The following is a 20,201-nucleotide window of genomic DNA, read 5'->3' as shown; positions in this document are numbered from 1 at the left end:
TAATCTTCACTGGCTACTTTGCTGTGTTGGCTCAGTGATCCAAGGACCTGATCCTTGGTCTCTATTTTCTTCGAGAATATGATGCTATCATCAACCTCCGCGAACTCTGGACATTCTCCATCTCATGCGCCACAGCCGATGACGCTGAGCCGACCAGGCCAGTTTTTCGCGAGTCAGTTTTTCGCTCGTCCCCCTACCACCACATGTCAGCTTGTCTGTTACAGCGGAGTGCGACAACCCATGCATATCCAACGGCAACTCAGCTTCTCGTCACGAACTTCACTGAATACCACCATTTGCCAAAAAATATAGCCATCGCCTCTGAATGAAATAAGAGAGCCCATCTCCCACTCCGCATTTTCCGCATTCAAGGACACCCCTCCGGAAGCACTACTCGAACAGTTAAGGCTGACTTGAATCCCGAAGTGAACCCTAATCAGCAACGATGCCTGAAAGCCATCCTTCACTCTTTCCATGACTGCTCTGCCACCACTTCTAAGGTCAGGCAATATCGAAGCATCACATAATAGTTGACAGTAGAAGGCTTAGCAGTCAACACCCCTATCGAGTGTCGGCAAAAGAACATTAGGCGATACGGCTGCAGGTTGCCGAAATGCTACAGGATGACATCATACAGCCGTCTACAAGACCATGGGCTTCGCCAGTTGTGCTGGTCACCAAGAAGGACGGGACGTTCAGATTTTGCGTCGACTATCAAAGGCTCAACAAGATTACCAAAAAGGACATTGACTCATTGCCCCGAATCGAAATGCCACTTTGCTTCTCTACCTTCACTTGATGTGTATACTCCATTTAATATATAGCAGGAAACGCTGCCAAGCACATCTGTCCACGCAGACTAAGTCAGCACCCAAGAAGTAGTTTGCCATGCAACCAAAGGGAACACAAGCACTGCGACATGCGACAAACTGTGACATCGCGAAAAAGTGACATGGCTGGCACCTTCTGGACTTCAGCTTTACCTCTTGCCAGAATTTCGTCCTGCAACTCAGACTTCGAGACACAAGAAAAACATGTGGCAATATGATATGCGGTTCGTAGGGCGAATCGCTCTTACTCAGTCCGTGTTCAAAAAATTCACACTCAGAAAATTCTATCCAGAGGGCCCGAACATTGAGCGCTCACAGCTTCGACAGCGATTTTCAACGCTACAACTTCGGTTTCTCTCTCTCTGCTTTCGTCCCAATGCTCACAGAAGTTCTGAGAAGAACGAATCATATGCGGTAGAGTAATCTGGTTGCACAGATGCACTACTTCCGCAGCCTCTGCAGCGTTGCCTGCTATGTATGAAACTGAATATAGGCAGCTTTGTTAAATATAGTTATACCCCCAAGAAGTAGAGGACATGGTAAACATTGCAAAATTAGGTATACAGAGCGCTCACACCAAAAATGAGACGAACTAAATTGAATAAAGTAACCAAACGTGTGCATGCTAAATGCACCATACGAATCTGCAAGTCACCTTCAAAACGAGAAAAACCATGAACAAGATACTCTTAGCACTTAGTAGCATACCGGCGTACAGCCCCTTTCTCACTTAAGAGGGAAACTGGCAGCGCGTGACCACCGGGCATCGTGAAATGCTACTGCCGACAGCCGGCGAGAAGTGACAGTAAAGGCGCATGCGCTATCAGCCCGGCAGGCTACATTATCCGTGCATGCACCTTGTGCTGCCCATTATCTCCGGCTGTCGGCAGCAGCGCTTTGCAAAGCACGGTCGTCACGCGCTTCCAGTTTCCCTTTTTTTTCAGGTAAATTCCCAAGATTTCCCAGTTTCTCCACCTCAATGTAACAGCACAAAAATCAGGTTAAATCTGCCTTCTACCTGACAGCCCAGATTGCTGATCCAGTAGCATAGCACTACAAAAAGCTGAACGTACAGCGGAGCATAAAAAAAGTGAGAGACGTCTTGCTGAATATCATAGCCATTAAAAGCACAGCTTTATTTTACCGTTCTTTAAACATGAAAATTAAACATTTTATTTTAACAATCTATTCTAGTGGGATACTCACAAACATCCAGAATTGATAAACACTTGATAAATATAGTTGGCTAAACTGGGCAAACACATTCAGTGGGATCCAAACATGCTTAAGGTTGATGGAAAAGTACGGACAATGGTGTGAAACCATGCTGCCTTCCAACATTTTACTAAGTTCTAGCCTGCGACAACCATTCAAGCTCACTCGGACAAAAGCAACAGTGATGAAGGAACAACCACTTTATACCTAGTCTCCTGAGAAAATAACATAACCTACACAATATTTCCGCACATAACCTACACAATATTTCCGCAATGAACAGATACAAGCTTTCATCAAAAAGTGATCTGGAAACGAAGTAATTTGCCCAATATAACAATCGCTACCAAACAGACCGTTACACACAAAAGACACTGCAAAATAGCTCTTGCTCAAACAGAACAAAAAGGAGCAAATTAAATCTCAGTTGAGTATGGAGCCCAGCAATCTAAGAAGCTGGAGTAGGTCTATTTTTTTTTGTCAAAAATCAATCTATGACACTGCTGTCCAAAAGGGGCCAGGTCTTTGTATCACTGTCTTTGCATACAAAGAAGATGGCAAACAGGAAATCCCTCCACAAGATATATAAAAGTAAGACTGGATCCAGAAAAGCACATGCAACCTCCTGGACGAGCATTCAAACCAACCATTCTCATGTCATGAGGATGGTTGGTTCAAAGATTCATTCATGTTTCCTTCTCATCAAATGGCTAGAACAGACTTGATCCCCATGTGCTTATAGGATACAATTTAGCCAAAGCATACCGGCAAAAATTGAAATTACTTTTACCATATCTGTATGGCACTCATTTCTTGGCCTAAAACATACCCCAAGGCCTCACGGTAGCCTAAATAGACAAACAAGAATGGACAAGAAAATTAAATCAAATCTTCCGTTAGTAACAAGCCAGAAAAATTCCTAAGTACAGAGCACGCAAAAGATGCTGGACAAAAGCGCACGGTGCCGCAATTACATGCGATTTACGGTGGTGTTATGAGGTGGCATGGTAAAACGCGAAACCACTACCAACATCAACAAGCGATCACATAATTCACCTTTGGCAACGACAACCGGAGGAAAGCTAATGACGCTCGCATACAACATCTGTCAGTTCCATATCCTTAAGGCCCGATCCAGCTGCATATATACGAAAAGAAAAAAAAGCAGTTCCCGCACAATGGCACAGCGCTGAGAGCGCAGTGCCAAAGCGAAACGAAAAGCACGAGAGGCAACGCCGCACACGAAAGGCGCGCCGTAAAGGCTGAGGCTGCGTTTAACCGCCGAGCAGGGGCTCACGGCTGTAGCTCTTAAAAGGCGAGAACTTCTCGAAACCGCGAGACACCGAGCCACGCACCGAAAGCTTTTCCTTTCACGATAACCGCGAACCTCGTCTGCCACGGTAAGGATGAAAAGTAACGAGAGACAAACATAGCAACGAAAAATAGAACAAAAAGCCGCTCAAGATCTATCGCTCATCGAGCGCGACGCCGCACAGTCGGATTAAAAACAAGGCCAGTCATTTCGCCACAGTAGCAGTGACGTCGCAGCGGTCGCTCCGCATCCGCGGCAGACGGCAGGGAAGGAAAGAACGAAGCAGACAGATAAGACGATGGTGGTGGTAGCGGGCACTTTTTTTTTTTGTTTCGACAGAACGCGAATTTAATGCTCCGTAACGGAGTGACGACCAGGACGGTGACACGCAAACCCGGAAGGGTGGGAGAAGGCCGAAAGTTGCCTGCGACAGACGCCGCGCAAAGCGGTTCGCATAGTTGCACGGGGGCGCAGCAGAACTGCAGTTCGAAAACTGACACACCGACGACGACCCAGCGAGTATGACTCCGAGAACGGGCCGTACACGCTGCAAGAGCATTAGCTCTTGACGCTCTTGAAAAAGAAGAGGTGCGCAACCTCGCATCCCTTTTTGAACCGAAAGGAGAGCGAACCGAGGTTCCTCCCGCCAAGGGCTTCTTCTGCTACGAGAAAAGGAAATAACGTTTCGGGTAGTCGCGACCGCCCACGAACCTACTAGGCACGCAACACAACACCGGTTGTCGTCGCCTTTTATTTTTCTTTCGGTCTCTCTTTGGAGCGGGACGGTGGTGTTGGAAAGGAAGCTAAACAGGGCTGCCTCTCTTCGCCCCTCCTGCCGCACGCACATACACAAAAGGACTTGGAGCCGCAGCGCGCTTAGCCTGATAACTGTGTCATCGAATGCGCCCGAAACTGTGCCGAGAAAACAACAGGCCGAGGGATGCTGGCGGCGGCCGCCGCTCCATCCGGAGTTGACATTTTCGCTCTGCACCGCTGCTGCTGCTCTGTTGTGTTTTGCTGCTTGGCTAGGCCCGCCGCTCCGGCTGTCTGTCGGGCATGCGTACTGTCAGCCCAGAATAAAAGACGAAACCGGGGCCCGTTCGGCCGGCACACCAGCGGCCCGGTCGACGAGTGTGCACTGCAAACAACCCGGCCGCGGGTGCCGAGGGGTTCCGCGACACCCCCCCCGTGCAGTCACCTGATGTAACGCCGAAAGCAACAAAGTGGCTCGCCGCCGCGGGCGCCCCGACCCAGCGTGGGCCCGTCTACGCAAGCGCTGCGTACGCGAACGGGGTTGACAACGCAAACTCGCGCCGCTGAGATTGGCAGCGGCCCGTCGCTTACCGTTGTTCAAAGCCTCTTCGCCGCTGCCGTCACGCTGAACCATGGCCATCTCGCAGCGCCGAAAGAAGCTTGCAGTCGTAGCTGTCCGCACGCAACGGTCTTCGCTCCGTGTTGAATTAAATGTCTGACGCGAGGGTGCCGTTCGTATTTACAGGGGCTTTAAGTCGGCTATATACACTGTACAGTAACCTCGTGCAGGTTACAGGGACTACACACGAATCATCACTAAAAGACACAACAAAGAAAAGCACACAAAATTTCCAACTGACGCAAAAATAGAAATGTCGAGGCAGACGAGGTCCCGGATGCTGCTGACCTCACAGGCACAGATGGAATAAAGCTCGCCGCATGTGCGCTCCTGATTAAATGCACTCGCCGCTAGAGGCTCACCCCAAAGAAAAGGCGCACGTTACAAAAAAAAAATAAAGCACATAAGAAATATTTCTGGTTTCAATAACGTGTGTCAGAAAAAGGAACTAATGTAAAAGCTTTAGTGCTGAACTTTTAGCAGTGAATAAAAGGATGAGGGGTTCATGAGAAAGAGAAGCGACGTGCGTTAAAATGGCGGAAAAAAGGAAACTTGACGACGGTGAGTCGGTGGATGAAAACTCGGGAGACGATGTCATCGGGCCGCTGCCGTCCGAAGCGGCGAAGCCGAAAAAAGCTAAATATCTTCCTTTCGAGCACGTCTATCTTGACAATTTGCCATGTGCGGAGGCGTACGAAAAAAGCTACATGCACCGAGACATCGTTACACATGTGATCGTCACCAAGACGGAATTCGTGATCACGGCTAGCTGCGACGGTCACCTGAAGTTCTGGAAGAAAACCGAAGACGGTATAGAATTTGTGAAACACTTTCGGACTCACCTCGGTAATGTGCAAGATGTTGCTACTAATTCCACGGGTCTGTTCTTGTGCTCGGTGTCCAACGACAAGTCGCTCAAGGTGTTCGACGTTATCAACTTTGATCTGATCAATATGATGAAGTTGCCTTACGTGCCTGGCCGATGCGAGTGGATATATGGCTCAGGGGATGCGATCGCGGCAGTTGCTGTCTCGGACGCCGATACGGGAAAGATCTACGTCTATGACGGTAAGGGAGACGAGAAGCCTCTGCACTCCGTCGAGTCTCTTCACAAGGCCCCACTCTCAGTGCTTAGATACAACGCCAAGCTGGAGACTGTCGTCTCTGTAGACAAGAAGGGCATCCTAGAATACTGGACGGGCCAGAGAGGCGACTACAGGTTCCCTAAATGTGCCAAATTTGATTCCAAGCTGGACACGGATTTGTACGAATTCGTCAAGGCCAAGTCATATCCGACGGGCCTGTGCTTCTCACCGGACGGCATGCACTTCGCCACCATCGCCACGGACCGCAAGGTGCGCGTGTTCCGTTTCCTCACGGGGAAGCTCACGTTGGTCCTGGACGAGAGCCTGCAGCGGCTGTCGGAGCTGCAGCAGATGCAGCAGCAGCTGCCCGACATGGAGTTCGGTCGGCGCATGGCAGGAGACCGCGACCTCGAGAAGTCCGAGGCGTTTCACTACTGCAACCTGACTTACGACGACACGGGCCACTTCCTGGTGTACGCCACGCTGCTTGGAATCAAGGTCGTCAACCTTCGCACCACCGTCTGCTCACGCCTGCTGGGCAAGAACGACAACATCAGGCCCCTGCACGTCGCACTGTACCAGGGTGTGCCTGGGGCCGAGAAGCACATCACCTCGATGGAGACGCACGCCTCCGACAATCCTACCCTGCAGGCGCTGCAGGCCGACCCCATGCTGGTCTGCACGGCGTTCCGCAAGAACCGCTTCTACCTGTTCTCCCGGCGGGAGCCCGACGAGGGCAAGACGGAGGAGCGAGACGTCTTCAACGAGCGGCCCTCAAAGGAGGACATCTTGTCGGCGACCGAGTCTTCGGCCCAGCAGCGGCTCTTCCCGACGGCGATCATCCACACCTCCATGGGCGACATCCACCTCCAGCTTTTCACCAAGGAGTGCCCCCGGACGACAGAAAACTTTTGTGTCCACGCCAAGGACGGATACTACAACGGGCACATCTTCCACAGGGTCATCAAGGGTTTCATGGTGCAGACGGGTGACCCTACAGGCACGGGCACAGGCGGCGAGTCCATCTGGGGTGACAACTTTGAGGATGAGTTTCATTCAACCCTCAAGCATGACAGGCCGTACACGTTGAGCATGGCCAATGCAGGACCAAACACTAATGGTGAGCAGTGTGTGCGCTTCCATGCATAGTTACCATTTCTCTTCACTTCACAGATCAAGAAGTAAAATGTTTCACGTCCCTAGCTTAATGTTGCCAGTGGTGTCCACAGCCATCTTCTCAGCGTATACAAGCCACAATCTGTTGCACATTAGTGCACACCATGTTTCATATTATGCCACTAAGTGTCGCCCTAGTAGCGTCCTTGCATGTTGTCTTGCAACCGCAATATATGCACTGCAGATGCAAACCAACTTAATTACAGTGCAATGCAATGCATTTGTCTGTGGCATTTGTTCTTATCTATGATGAAAGTAGCTCAAAGGAAGATGACATGACAGGAGCACTTTCTCAGAATTCAATTTTGATTAGAGCAACACAGAATGTAATACCGGTCTTGTGAAAAAAACAAGAAAAACAGCGGGCTTAGCGTGGCCAGCAAGTATGGACTAGAAAGCTGGAAGTTGGATCACGCAGCAGAGCCAGTTGTAGAAGAATTGTGCAGCAGTAGGCAGGCAGGCAGGAAGTAGCACAAAGAGCGAGGGCGTTTATTCTTAGGCATGTTTGCTCCAGATTAAGCTACCTCATTAAGGCTGCTTTAACTAATGTTCTTCTTAGTATGCAAATACTTTCTCTGTATTTGAAAACCAATTAAAAACTTTATAATTGTTAAGTAATGGATCTCGAGCCGCAAAATGCTGTGTGCACTCTTGTATTTCAAAGCTTCGTGACAGCAATCACATTTCCCAGGTATTTTTCTTTAAGGGAAACACAGTTTTCAAATCGTGATAAATGGCCAAAAAAACTTTTTTTTTTTAGAGCATTGTATCCGCTCCTATGCCTCATTCATTTTCTATGCCGTACCGAAGTTTCATAGCTGAAATCCACCGAGGAGCACTCTAAAAAAATTGTTTCGTGCACTGCGGTTGGATTGCATGCCAGGTAATTGTTTGAAAAACCATTTTCCCCATTTCTAGTTTTCTGACTAGAAGTGCACTTTGTGCAGCAGATTTCTTCACAATGGTTTTGTCTATTTTGACCCCGTTTGTTCTGTTGCACTCACAGAACTTCACTCTATGCAGCGACATTCTTGATTTTTCCATTTTGATGAACTGTAATTTTTGGTATGACATCATGTTTACAGTTTAGACATGTTTGTACCAACTGCTTTGTTAAAAATGAAAAAAAAAAATTCTTGTGGAAAAAAAAATTTTTAACAATGTCGTCACGCGTAGCATGCACTCAGAAATGCAGTGAATGTTGAACCAGTCTTCTACCACAGTTAGTCTGCAAGTGTTTCACAAGGTGTACAAGAGAAAAAATTCGTATAAAAAAGTTCTCCAGATATAATGCTGAAATTTGGTGCGTTCAAGTTCGAAAATATTACTAATGTGCAGAAAAAATTTGGTAAGTTGGTGTTGAAAGCCACGTCCCCTTTTATATATCTGTACATCTGTTTGGTAAACAGAATGGATTGAATTGGCAACACGCCTATGAGTCTTCCCCTTGTGTATTAGCATGTTAGAACAATTGCAGGGGTGAACAAAACTATTTCAGTTTTTTACCACTGTTAGTATTTAGAAAGCCTTCGGACCCTTTTAGAGAGCTGCAGCAGTGCGTGAGGCTTTCACGGTGAATTTGCCTATTTGGAATCGCTATTTCGGTGCTTCCTTTAAAGCTTCTCTCTATGTACCCGTGTAAAACCATACTTTAACGTCTCATTTCACAAGCTTAGGTCCTCCAGACATTGCCCTAGGCTTTCTAAGGAGATTTCTTAACGCAGACTTTTGGAACAAAACATTTGAGTGCTTAAATCTCCTAGCTCCTCTTTGTTGAGACCTCTTGCAGGAATACTACTTTACTGTGTATTTTTTGTGATGTCACATTTAGTAGCAGATCGCTGCATGTCTAACGCAAAACCATTACTGTTACACTACTGCGACAAAGTACTTGGTGAAAAATTTAGTAGGTCTTGCAGCGTCTTGGCTTAAGCCTCCCAAATACTGTATCTCTGATAAATAAGTGCTGTCAGCACCAGAAGTGTGTGGGATTGTCAGCCCTGACGAAGTCAGTACTGTTATGCACACTGAGCACTCGTATGTGTGGCCCATGCAATGCACCTGCTAACTTCAGGGTTCGTGCCGAGGGTGCATGAGTACAATACGATTTTTCACGGATCTGGCATCCTATATGTTTTTGGAGCTGAAAGCACATGTTAGTGTCAGTGAAATTTCATGTCATAGAAAAATCATATCCTATCTGCGGACACTCTAATGTTCATTTCTTATTGCACCGTGTATGAAATGCAGTGTGGTGCCACCTAGCCTATATATCAACAGTACTTGTTGGTGCTCGGCTGCTGACCTAAAAGACATGGGTTCAATCCCTGCCTTGGCGGTCACATTTCAGTGGAGGTGAAATGCTAGAGGCTCGTGTAGAGTGCAATGTCAGTGAATGTTAAAAAACCCCAGGTGGTCGAAATTATCCGGAAATATCCACTACCCCTTATAGCCTGAGTCACTTTGTGACTTTAAACCCCATAATACCAAACCAGTATTAATTGTTACTGCCTTGTGAGATAACATATGCATCATCGTGTAATGCAAGCATTCCGATTGCAGGCTCGCAGTTTTTCATCACGGTAATCCCTGCTCCATGGTTGGACAACAAGCACACCGTGTTTGGCAGAGTCACCCGTGGCATGGAGGTCGTCCAGAACATCAGCACTGTACGAACCAGCCCCAAGACTGACAAGCCATATGATGATGTGCGCATCATCAGCATCACCTTGCGGTGACACACCATTATAGTAGTGTGTTGCACACTTTCATTCTCAGCGGTTCATCACCGCATGTTGTCATCATCGACTATACTTTGTACATATTCATTAAATTGAGGTTGAACCGTTATGGTGCACACGTAACTGAAAATGGAATTGCATTCAACCTTGAGAAGTGGCCCGATTAAACTGCACCTTTTTCAATGCTGAGAGCTGTTTACTTTTATAATCAAAAACTACTCATTTTGTTTGTGAACACACACTTATGGAATGGTTTATGTGAATTCTTAGCGTGAATGTTTAAAAAATAGCCTTTGTTTTTTGGACATAGTTTTTTTCCTTTAAACTTGCAACCTGAAGAAACAGAGCTCCTTTCTAAGGTATATAATGGTGTTGAAAGACATCGATGCCTCGTCGAGAGAACTTTCAATAACACAGTCCTCACATGGATAAAATCAAGATATTTTTTCGTCTGTGCCATCATCAGTGCTGTCAGAGGAAGAAGCTTTACTTAAGCTGCTACCACCCTGTTCGACATTCAGTGTCAAAACATAAATGCAGAATGTGTAACTGAAACCTCGCAAACCTTGTGACAAAAAATGCATAGCCTGGTACGCATAAATGTATTTTGAGCTGTTCGTATAGCATTTCCTGTACCACAGGTGCTCAATGCTTGCGAGCATAGCGATCAGTCGCACGTCATTTGGTAATCCCACTGCCGCCACAAGTGTGCACTGGGATTACTAAAGCAATGTTGTACTTAATGATGGCAGAACCAACTTGATACATCATAACACAGTTGCTCATTTACATGTTTATAGTCATCATGTTACATATGTACAGTGAAAGTAATACTACACTGGCATCCAGCAGAAAGCGCTCTCTCCCTCTCACCGAGATGTAAGTAACGAGCAAAATAAGCACCTCTGTAGTCCTCTTCCCCCCCCCCCCCCCCCCCCCGACACAAAAGCACAATAGAAAGAGTTCTTCCGTAATGATGTCTTAAATGGCTTGCTGCTAAAGCCTCTTCTTGATGAGTTTCTCAAAGCGCCGAATGCGGCTCGACTCGTGTTCTGGCGAGGTTGTTGTCACAATGGCAAGCGCAGACAGCAGCTGTGCTGCAGTGCCTCCTTCCGAAGGTGCTGTCGATGTCGATGCAGCGGTGGGGATACGGGTACGAAACACCTCTGTCAGCACATTCTGCTCACTCCGTTTTAGGCCCTGCATGGAGAGAAGAGGAACAGTAACCTGCAAGGTCACCACAAATCAGCCGCAACAAGGGAACTACTACCGTATTTACTCGTCACACGGGTTTTAAAAAAAATTAAAATGTTTTATGCTCCCTGGTGTGCCATACCACCAGCATGCACGCAGATGCACGCAGATGCGCGCAATGCAGGCTTGGGAAAATCTGTGCTGCCAAGTCGCCGTGTGCGGCGACGAAAGGTGTGAGTGGCGAGGGGAAGAACAGCGTGCCGTTTACCCGGCTCGCAGGCGCTGGTGGTCGCCTTCCCAGATGAAATAACGAACAGTTGCAATAGCAACTTCCGGTAACCACCGGCGTGCGCTGGAATCCGAAACTACCGAACCTTTTGCAGTTTGGTTTACTGCTAGTCAGCTGGTCCGCATGCAAGGGTGCGGTTTATCGCCTGTTATCTCCATTTGCTTTTGGCTGCTCGGTCTGTGATTGTATCGTCGCGCATTTATTGCTTTGAGCTGCGCACGCGCAGTCATGCCTACCCGGGAATTACATAGCACAGGGCAGGGCGGGACAGGGTATGCGTCTTATATATTGAGTCAAATTTTTTTCTGCCCAGTGAGGGGTGCGACTTGGGGTGAGGGGGTGTACAGGCGGGAACACAAGGTAAATATTGCCCGTTACGACCTTTTTATTTTTTTAGAGCATGTTTGCAAAATCTCCGCGTAATTTGCGCACCCCCTTTCTGAAGTCCTAATTTAACGCAAAGAAGTCTGCAGACTACGTGAGTAAATACGACATTTTTGACACTTCAGTGCCGATGCCGCCTCTGTGATGAATGAATCTAACCTCACCCTTCCCTTTTGCCCTGGTCGTCTATTCATACTTTTCAGTGATGTCTAATCTCGCCTTTGCTTATCCACATCTCAAGATACTTGGAGTCTGTCTGACGGCCTTGTACTGTGACAGCCTGATCAGTGGTATTATACGTTTTTAGCATACCGGAAACGTATTAGCGGAGACATATACCGGTTTACTGGACGCCTCCTGCGCAAGCGCAGTGACATAGGTGGGGCCAGGTGCGGCCACTGCGGGCGCGCAGGCGACGGCCGATAAATCGGTATACTTCTTTGCTAGTACGTCTCCGGTATGCCAAAAACGTCCAATCAAACCTGATTTATCTGCGCTAAAAGTAAAGTCTAAAGCATCTCCCTTGCCTCCACTGATAGTCGCAAGGGGCTGGAAATCATTCTGGTTATCAGCAGATAGTAAAGTATCACCTGCATACCATGTATATATAGTGCAACCACGAATATAACTCAAGGGGGGTGTTAACTCAGGAAAAAGAAAATATATATACAAGATGATTCTTTAAAACCTTTACAATTTTTATTTTAAAAACAGAGATACGTCGGTACAGTCTTCTGAGCTGGATTGCACAGCAAGGTGGAAATTATGTGCCTCATATGGATAAATAAATAAACTATTTTTAGCTAAACTAACAAATAAACTTTACTCTTATTTTTGATTTTGGGGGCAAGGTTATAATGCGAAATTGATGGCCGTCAATATCGATGGTGAGCTGCGTCTTTAAAATTTCTTAATCGTCAATGTGCTTCGAAATATCGAACTTAAAAATATGCATTTGAAAGCACGCTAAGTTGGCTTCCCCACATTACATATTTTTAAAGTGGCGTCTCTCGCACTTATTAATCATCAAGTACAGGCGCAGTTGGTGTATTTGATGATGTAGAAGAAGTTAACTTGATTTCGATGGCGATACTGCAGTGCCTAACGTCATGTGCATAATTACGTAATGCGGGAAAGCCAACTCAACGCTTTCAAATGCGCTTTTTTTGACGAATATTTCGAACCACATTGCTAATTTAAAGAAAAATTAAAATCGCAGCTCACCTTCGATGCTGGCGGCTATCAATTTCACAATCTAACCTTGCCTCCTAAAATAAAATGTAAAAAAGTTTTCGTGTTAATTCATCGTGTAATTATTGATCCACATGAGGTACAAAATGTCCGCCTCGCTGCATAACCCAGCTCCAGGGAGCACACGGAAGCATCTCTCACAGTATTTAAAATAAAATTATGTAAAGGTTAAAAAAAATCGCCCTGTTTGTTCAAGGCAGTTACAGCTCAAGGCACCAAGGGCTCATAAAAAGAAACGAAGACGACATGCAAAAATTCGGAAACAACGCATACGTAGGTGCTATTTGAAAGGCAACACTTAAGAAATGCGTGCGACACCATCATGCGCAGCAAAGCCTGCGAACCGTTAACGCACGCAGTAGCGGCGCCCGCTTCGTGTTGCGTGCAGCGCCCGTGTGCCGATTTTCTCCTTTCCCGAGTCTCCACTAAACTCGTGCAGTGCCTTCTCTATCTCAACGGCTTGTTCTGCCTTCTTTCCGCGTCCATGGCCAACCCTATACTTTCCGGTGGTGTCGACTTTCCCCGTGCACGCTGCACGACCCCAAGGTCATCGAGAAGTTGGCTTCTCCTAGCAACCCTCAAGTCGTGTGGTGAAAGTCGCTGTAGTTAACTGTTAACTTCACCAGCGAGAGAAAAAGAAATCGCATTACATTCGCGCCTTGATTACGAATACAACGCGAGGCGCGTTCTGAAACCGATGAACTGAGATGAAGAAAAAGCGTTATATTCGTGCAAATACGGTACATTAAACACGGGAGCCGTCTTTCCACAACTGCTCCATCTAATTTACAAGGGAAATTAACGTCTTTCAGCCTTCTTTCCATTTTACATGAGAAGCGTGTAGTACAGTGGTGCCCCTTATAATTAGCTTTGAAAGGGGGGTGGGAGGTCCAAAGGGAAGAGAAACGCACCTTCATGTCTAACACCTTCTGGAACTCCTGGGCATCAGACTCTGGCAGCAGCTTGGTGTAGTGTTCCACAAAGCTCTCAGCTGGCTCATGAGGTGCCAGCACCATCTTCAGCAGCATCTCGGCCTTGGTCATGCCCTTGACCACAATCTTGGTGTAGCTGTTGCGCGTTGCAACAGAAACATATGGTCAAATGTTTAGGGGAAACATCCAAGGTGGACTAAATTTGTAATACGGGAACAAATTACCCATCGACATCCAAGGGTGGATGCCAATGAGTAATTTACTCCCCTATTAGAAGCATTATATATAACTAATACCACAAGGTCGTGTGTTCGGATTCCACCGGCGGCATGTGGTTGTTTCTTCTTCTGCTTTATAATCAATAAAAAAAATCGCCTTAATAATCTCCCATTTATGAACACCACAAATTTAAAAAAACCAACCCCTATGCTTCTAAGGTTTTGGAGACTGTTGGCTTCCATTACAAGAATAATACTGAATATTGCATGTCGACAGATTGAGTGGTCACAACAAAGGCACACAAGAAACCAAAGGCTTCCAGCTACTTGCGTCAGCTGAAGTTCTGGCTACAGGCAGACTGCCACAATTCTTTAAGCAACTCGAAAAAATTTGTGAAGTGCACTTTGTTCACTTATTTGAACATCATGCTGAGATTGCATTTCACTGTCCATTTTTACATATTTTTTAGGGGTGTGCGAATATTCGAAATTTCAAACACGAATCGAACATGTTTGATATTCGGTTCATATTCGTATTTGAGAATTTCCGAATATTCGAAAATTCCCAAATGCTCGGCAGCAATCGTATACCGCGCAGACTTTTGTAAATTCGATTGCGGCAAAACCGCACTCTCTGGGCAAATTATCTGAAGATAGAGTTTTAAGTTCCAGGAAAACAATACAAAGGCCCTTTTCATCGTTTATCGCGTGGACCGATCGCATTCCGATGCCGCTAGGCTTGACCTTGTGCGCAATTCCGCAAGTGGGCTTTCCCACATACCACACGTGCTGCGAACAAGATGGGGGCGACCCGCTTCTAACAATTGCAACGCGAAAGCGCGTTAATTGTTTTATCCTTCCGTAATATGTTATCTAATTAATGCCCACATCCATGGCATTCGTTCTGTCACCTTAACTCCCCGAGCGTGACCACCGCCATCTTGTTTTGGTCAACTACGCTATGCGGGAAAGCCTACTTGCGGAATTCCGCGTGAGGCTCCCGAAGGGGCGAGTCGAGGTGTCACAATCGGGCAAGCGATCCTGCAAAAATCCCGCGTATTGCATGGTGCACGGTAACCCATGCATTTCTTAAGTGGGACTAACGGCAGGCGTAACAATGTTCGGAGAGCCCCTGTCACTAGGTCAAAAAAATAACCTGGCAGCATAGTTTTGGTTTCTGAATTTGGCCACTTGTACGTTGCAATGGCAACTGTCGGCCCGCGCATTCGCCAGTAGTCCAATCTCAGCTCTGTGTCACTTTCAGACGCTGACACATCGCTGGCCATTTTTTTTTTTTCCCCTTTTAGAAGCAGTCTCGCCATTCCGACGTCAATGTGCATTCCTATCTCGCTTACGTTCGCGATGTCTTCTAGCACGCCGAAGCTATGTGCTCGTCATGTGCTTACTTGTGTTTGCACGATAGAGCCGCCTCATAAGACTACCGCATTTTCGGCAGTTTTTTTTTTTTTTCGGGGCCGCGGGGCATTTTATAAATCGACCTTCAAATAACCCGGGCATTTCTGTCGGTTCTATGAACTCCGAATTAATGAGGTTTTACTAGCCAGCCATCATGTTATTTTGTTTCCAGTCTTGTCATGTTATGGATTTCATTTTGCATGACTGCATTACAGGTTGGATACTGTTATGCAGTTCAATTAAGTAGTACACATTTCTGTGCACATCATGTTTTTTTTTATACGGTGCTCAGGCAGTCTAGTTTTGTTTATTTCAGTTGCAAAGGCCATACACTATTTTGAAAAAAATATGAGCAACAACGTTTGCTTGTTTACCTTTCCTGAATTTATTTTTTGTGCTGACCAGATATTCGATTCGTATTCGAGAATTTCAATATTCGCACACCCCTAATATTTTTTAAGTAAAACAGTTGGTGCCAGTACGTTATAATTTATTTTTCATTTACTCTAAAAACCCATAAATGCACTGCATGGGCATTGGGTGGGGAAATGGTAGGTGTAGTTGCAAGAAAACCACTGTCCTGAACAAGCCAAGCTTATCTGGCGGATAAAGATGGAACAAGTAACTTGGAGAGCAACAGGACAGTTGCATGCTCTGTTCTTTCTCACCAGTTGCTGACAGAAGTCCAATCAACCAATTAGGCTCACTTTTTAGCCGGTAAACATAAACAACCAAACAGCTCACTTTTCCCTTTAAAACTGCAACTCCAATCACGTCTGCATCTGGAGTGTAACTTGTGAGTGTACCCAAGCCCGACAGTGCTATTCGACATCCTTTTCTCGAGTGGCAAGACGTTCCAAGTTGATACAAGGGTTCGTGAAAGCACCATTACAATGATGGAATGCGTAATTGGCACTTCTGATGACACGCCACTCACTGCACAGTTACATCTTTGTCGACAATGCATTAAAGTAGACCTTAGATTCATCAACCTTCTTTTTTTTTTTCTGACCCTTGTGTCTGCTTGCTGCTAGCATGTTTAATTGAGCAATGTCCCACAGTAGTACCTTGCTGGAGCTTTCCTGGCCACTTGTGATTCCAGCAATGGAAGGTCTAGCAGCACCATCTTAAGGCTGTGGGTGTCCAGCAAGAGCTGCAATGTGACCGAAACATAAAAGGTTAGACTAGTAGCATTTATAGTTCCTGGTGCTGTAGTTCTCAATCCAGTCAAGACCTTAAATCATGATTAGTTGAAATACAGCAGAACCCAGCTGTTAAGTTTTACAGGACTGAGAAAGAAATGCACGAGCCGGGACACGCGGGAAAAAATTGGACATCGCTGGCTACCGCTCTTTTTTTTTGTTTACTTACAATATGAACAAAACTAACTTTCTGCAGACCCTTGGTAAGTTACAAGCCTCTGTTGGGGCCCACAATGTCAGCAGTTCTTTGTTTTTGTAGTGCAACAAGTCTGCAGTGCCAGTGCTTCTTGTAACCAATGTTCATGCATCCTGACTGCAATGTCAGCTGACAACAGTCAACAGTGGCCAACAACAGCGAGCCAGCACAGCACCGAAGACAAAAGAGGAGCTTGGCAGCATCACTGGGGCGCATATGCTGCCGCTTTCTTGAACCTCTGGGCTCCACATAATGCACAGAGCAGTGGTCTTTGGCAAAATGCCACTGCTCCCTGTTCATTCAAGACTCAAAATGTCCACCCTAGTTAATAAGCCCTACAGCATTCAACTCTGCAAGTGTTTGTGAGTCCACTAGTTAACACAGTGGGGGTGTCCACCCTCCTCTACTTACACCACACTTTCTGACTTCTGCACAACTCACCTGTTCAGCACCGATGGGGCTCATTGACTTGCACTTGAACAACTGGCTGATCAGCCTCGGTATGAATGAACTGCACCAAAATGAAAGTAACCAACATGAATCTTTCAAGTATATTGCAATCTTAAGAACAACTTTTTGGTGTAATTTGGAGACAGCTTATTTCAAACTTGTATTCGAAGTCAACATTTTTTTTAATCAATGAGGGCTCTGAGTTGGGGGATCGACTTATATATAGCAATATATGGTATTATCGGTCAATTTTCTTCATTGTGTACATGAAGGCCAAGAACAAGTAGTTGCAGAAATCCCAGGCAGCAAAACCATTTATAGCCACCTTCATCAGCGATCTTACACTACATGTGTGTGCACAGTTTTTGTGCAGGTTTGTAGATCTTCTGCTAAACGAATGTAAACACTTTTTCTCGTACAACTGTGTATTCGACCCACAATTTCAAGCAAAGCCCAAGGCAATCCAATGCACACGTGCAAGAAAAGGAGCCTGCTCACCTGACAAAGTGCACGCAGAATTGGGTGAAGTAGCGGCGCGAGTTGGCCAGGTTGTCCCGTATAAGAGGCAGGGTCTGGCGGAGGTGGGATGTGATGGCCGTCACATAGCTACTCTGATCGCCCACTGCCTTCACCAGGGACCAGTTGGTCTGTGCGACAACAGGTGCACAGGGGATTAGATCACGTGCACAGGTTCCCTATCCTTTACAGACCTCCAAAGAGAAAAGGAATGCTTGGAAAAAGTATGAAAGTATACAGCTTGATAACTTAGACAAGAATGAAAGCAGACAGGAGACATAAGGCAGCGAACTTTCGGTTCAGTTTGTCACTTATCTAATGTCTGCTATAAAACACCAGTTAGCCTCCTTCAAAGCCAGTTACAGGGACTTCAGTTGTAGCAGAAAGGGTGGTCATAGTCCAAAGCCCCAAAATGTCACATGATTGGCCCACAGGTGATGAAAGGTGCAACAACACTTGGGCACTCGAGCTGGGTTCTGCGAGGCGGTTATCAGAAGAGGAAATGCTCAGCATGTATTCCTGCAGAAGTCCCATCCAGCAGTGCAAAATAAGCTCTGTTATGTCTGACGTATACAAGCAGAGTATTTGCATACACACACACACACAAATACTTTTACGAACATGATGTCAAAACATGTTAACCCATCTGACACCGGAAAATTATTTGCATGTAGGGCGAGAAATCCTCAGTTTTATTTTCTTCTGAAGGAATATAAGGACGTGCTGGCTGAGCTGGAAGCCTACTTTGCCTCGCCAAGCAACTAGAGGCAGACATTACAACAGAGCACATAGGCATGCTAGCAGCAAACTTCAGCTTCAAAGGTCACAGTCTTTGAGACCATACAGAGGCGAAATCAGCAAACAGTCTTCACTAATCCCACTAAATCTCCCATGAATGGGGAAAGGGTGTTGTGCCTTAATGGTAAATTGAAAAAACTTTTACTTTAAATTGCAATCGTGCAAGCTCAGACAACAGATGCCATTCCTAGAGTTGAGTAAATCTCTGAGTGATCTCAAAATCTTCTAATCAATGAACGTACACAAGAGCCAGATAGCAGTGAATTACAGTCAAGTCTCCTGTTTAGCACCTCATATGACACATGCAGACTCTTCATCAGAACAGCACAACTAACCTTGGTGATGGTTGACAGGGCTGGTTCGCAAGCAGCCTCCAAGTCGTGAACCAGCAGTTGAATACAGTTGTTGATGACCCTACACGGCGTGACGAAAGAGCCAGCACCAGACTATCAGGCAAGGCACCACACTATACACGTGTCAGCAAGAGCTGCATATTTTTTTGTTCCAGGGGACTTATGACTGGATACTGATTCTCTGAAGTAAAAAAAATAACTGCTGGATTCAAGGAAATCTTCACAACAACGGTTGTTTATGTCATAATTTTTTTTTGTCACATTTAGGTTCACTTGTCAGTGACATGCTAGACTGGACTTGAGCACCATTCTAGTTATGTTACTGATCTTGCTTGTGTAAGCATTCGCTGTGTTTGCTCTCCTGGATAATTTTTTTTCTTTCGTTCACACAGCGGAGCGTCACAGCACGGTATCTGCTGCAGTGTAAACAGTGCGACAATTCAGTATGTTTGATGAAAATGTGGATTACACAAAGAGTGTTAAAAAACATAAAGCTAAGGTAAAAAGCAGTAAACTACAAATTCAACTTTCAGCGTAACTAACAAGCTCAAACGAGACTCCCTGCCCTTCCCCGGCCAAAACCTGGCCAACAGCAATAGTACCTGTAGTGCCGCACGGCCGCCGCCACTCGTAGGTGCGCTCGCTACCCTGAATGACACAAACCGAGACGATTCATCCACTTTCATACCGCTCCCTTTAGCCACCAGGAGAGTGCGCAAGCGTGCGGTTATGATGTACTACTACTGTGCCAATGCCGGTTATCCCAAAAAAAGTTCCTCATGCACGATCACTGCAAAACAAAAAACAATAGGCAGCTCGAGCCACCTGGCAACTCACCCGTTAAACATGTCTTGCTCCGCACTCAGGTCAATCTTGGGCGCCAAGCTCGGTTCAATTTTTTCCTTCAGCTTCCCTTCAAGCTGTGCAAAAGACAGGAGGTAACAGATTCTGGTCACACCAAACAACCTGACTAATGCCACTTTGGGCTGGTTTGCCACTGTAGGAACACAACTCTGTGGCACTGCTGTGGGAAGAAAAATGCTGTGAATGCATGGAGAGAGAAAACGTATGGGGGCACTGCTTAGTCTCTACCTGCTGAGTTGTCTCGAGGCAGTACTCGGCCGTGCTGAGGATTCCACAGATGCGACACAGCTCGGGAGGCGTCAGCCGTGGACTCTCGCCTTCTTTCAGTAGGCTCTGGAAATTCTGGATCAGCCCAGCTGCTGTCATAGCACTGCCACTACTGCTGCCAGTCCTGCAATGATGAGACG

At 46.2% G+C, this 20,201-nt stretch overlaps 3 protein-coding genes across 9 annotated transcripts in view; 1 reads left to right on the top strand and 2 right to left on the bottom strand.

The window, feature by feature from the left end:
- Positions 1–5,053, bottom strand: part of LOC144120647 (uncharacterized) — a 48,555-nt gene extending 43,502 nt beyond the window's left edge. For 5 of the 6 annotated variants that reach the window (XM_077653264.1, XM_077653266.1, XM_077653267.1 and 2 more), the window contains exon 1: positions 4,702–5,037. In XM_077653264.1, coding sequence (XP_077509390.1) covers positions 4,702–4,750 — 49 coding nt within the window. In that variant the 5' untranslated portion in view covers positions 4,751–5,037. Of the gene's footprint in view, positions 1–4,701 lie in introns of all 6 variants that reach the window. The other variant, XM_077653265.1, reaches the window with a different exon arrangement.
- Positions 5,054–5,234: 181 nt separating this feature from the next.
- Positions 5,235–9,916, top strand: LOC144120650 (peptidylprolyl isomerase domain and WD repeat-containing protein 1). The gene is made up of 2 exons (XM_077653273.1): positions 5,235–6,934; positions 9,553–9,916. Exons 1-2 carry the CDS (start codon positions 5,263–5,265, stop codon positions 9,726–9,728), a joined length of 1,848 nt encoding a protein of 615 aa, XP_077509399.1. The 5' UTR covers positions 5,235–5,262; the 3' UTR covers positions 9,729–9,916.
- Positions 9,917–10,316: 400 nt separating this feature from the next.
- The window catches only part of Vps53 (vacuolar protein sorting 53), a 29,946-nt gene continuing 20,061 nt past the window's right edge, over positions 10,317–20,201 (bottom strand). Inside the window, exons 14-21 of one of the 2 annotated variants that reach the window (XM_077653272.1) lie at positions 20,023–20,185; positions 19,768–19,850; positions 18,913–18,991; positions 17,762–17,910; positions 17,255–17,324; positions 16,483–16,568; positions 13,761–13,917; positions 10,317–10,931 (exon numbers count right to left, since the gene is read on the bottom strand). In XM_077653272.1, the coding sequence (XP_077509398.1) occupies positions 10,728–10,931; positions 13,761–13,917; positions 16,483–16,568; positions 17,255–17,324; positions 17,762–17,910; positions 18,913–18,991; positions 19,768–19,850; positions 20,023–20,185 (991 nt within the window). In that variant the 3' untranslated portion in view covers positions 10,317–10,727. The remainder of the gene's footprint in view (positions 10,932–13,760; positions 13,918–16,482; positions 16,569–17,254; positions 17,325–17,761; positions 17,911–18,912; positions 18,992–19,767; positions 19,851–20,022; positions 20,186–20,201) is intronic. The other variant, XM_077653271.1, reaches the window with a different exon arrangement.

This window comes from Amblyomma americanum, chromosome 2 (assembly GCF_052857255.1).
Source record: "Amblyomma americanum isolate KBUSLIRL-KWMA chromosome 2, ASM5285725v1, whole genome shotgun sequence".
NCBI classification, from domain to species: Eukaryota; Metazoa; Arthropoda; class Arachnida; order Ixodida; family Ixodidae; genus Amblyomma; species Amblyomma americanum.
The sequence above is the reverse complement of the archived record's forward strand: the minus strand, read 5'-3'. Positions and strand labels throughout refer to the sequence as shown.

Excerpts from the sequence above, each read along its gene's own strand:
- LOC144120650 (XM_077653273.1), top strand. The coding sequence starts at position 5,263 with ATGGCGGAAAAAAGGAAACTTGACGACGGTGAGTCGGTGGATGAAAAC. Across the intron at positions 6,935-9,552 it reads TGCAGGACCAAACACTAATG|GCTCGCAGTTTTTCATCACG; the intron begins GTGAGCAGTGTG and ends TTCCGATTGCAG.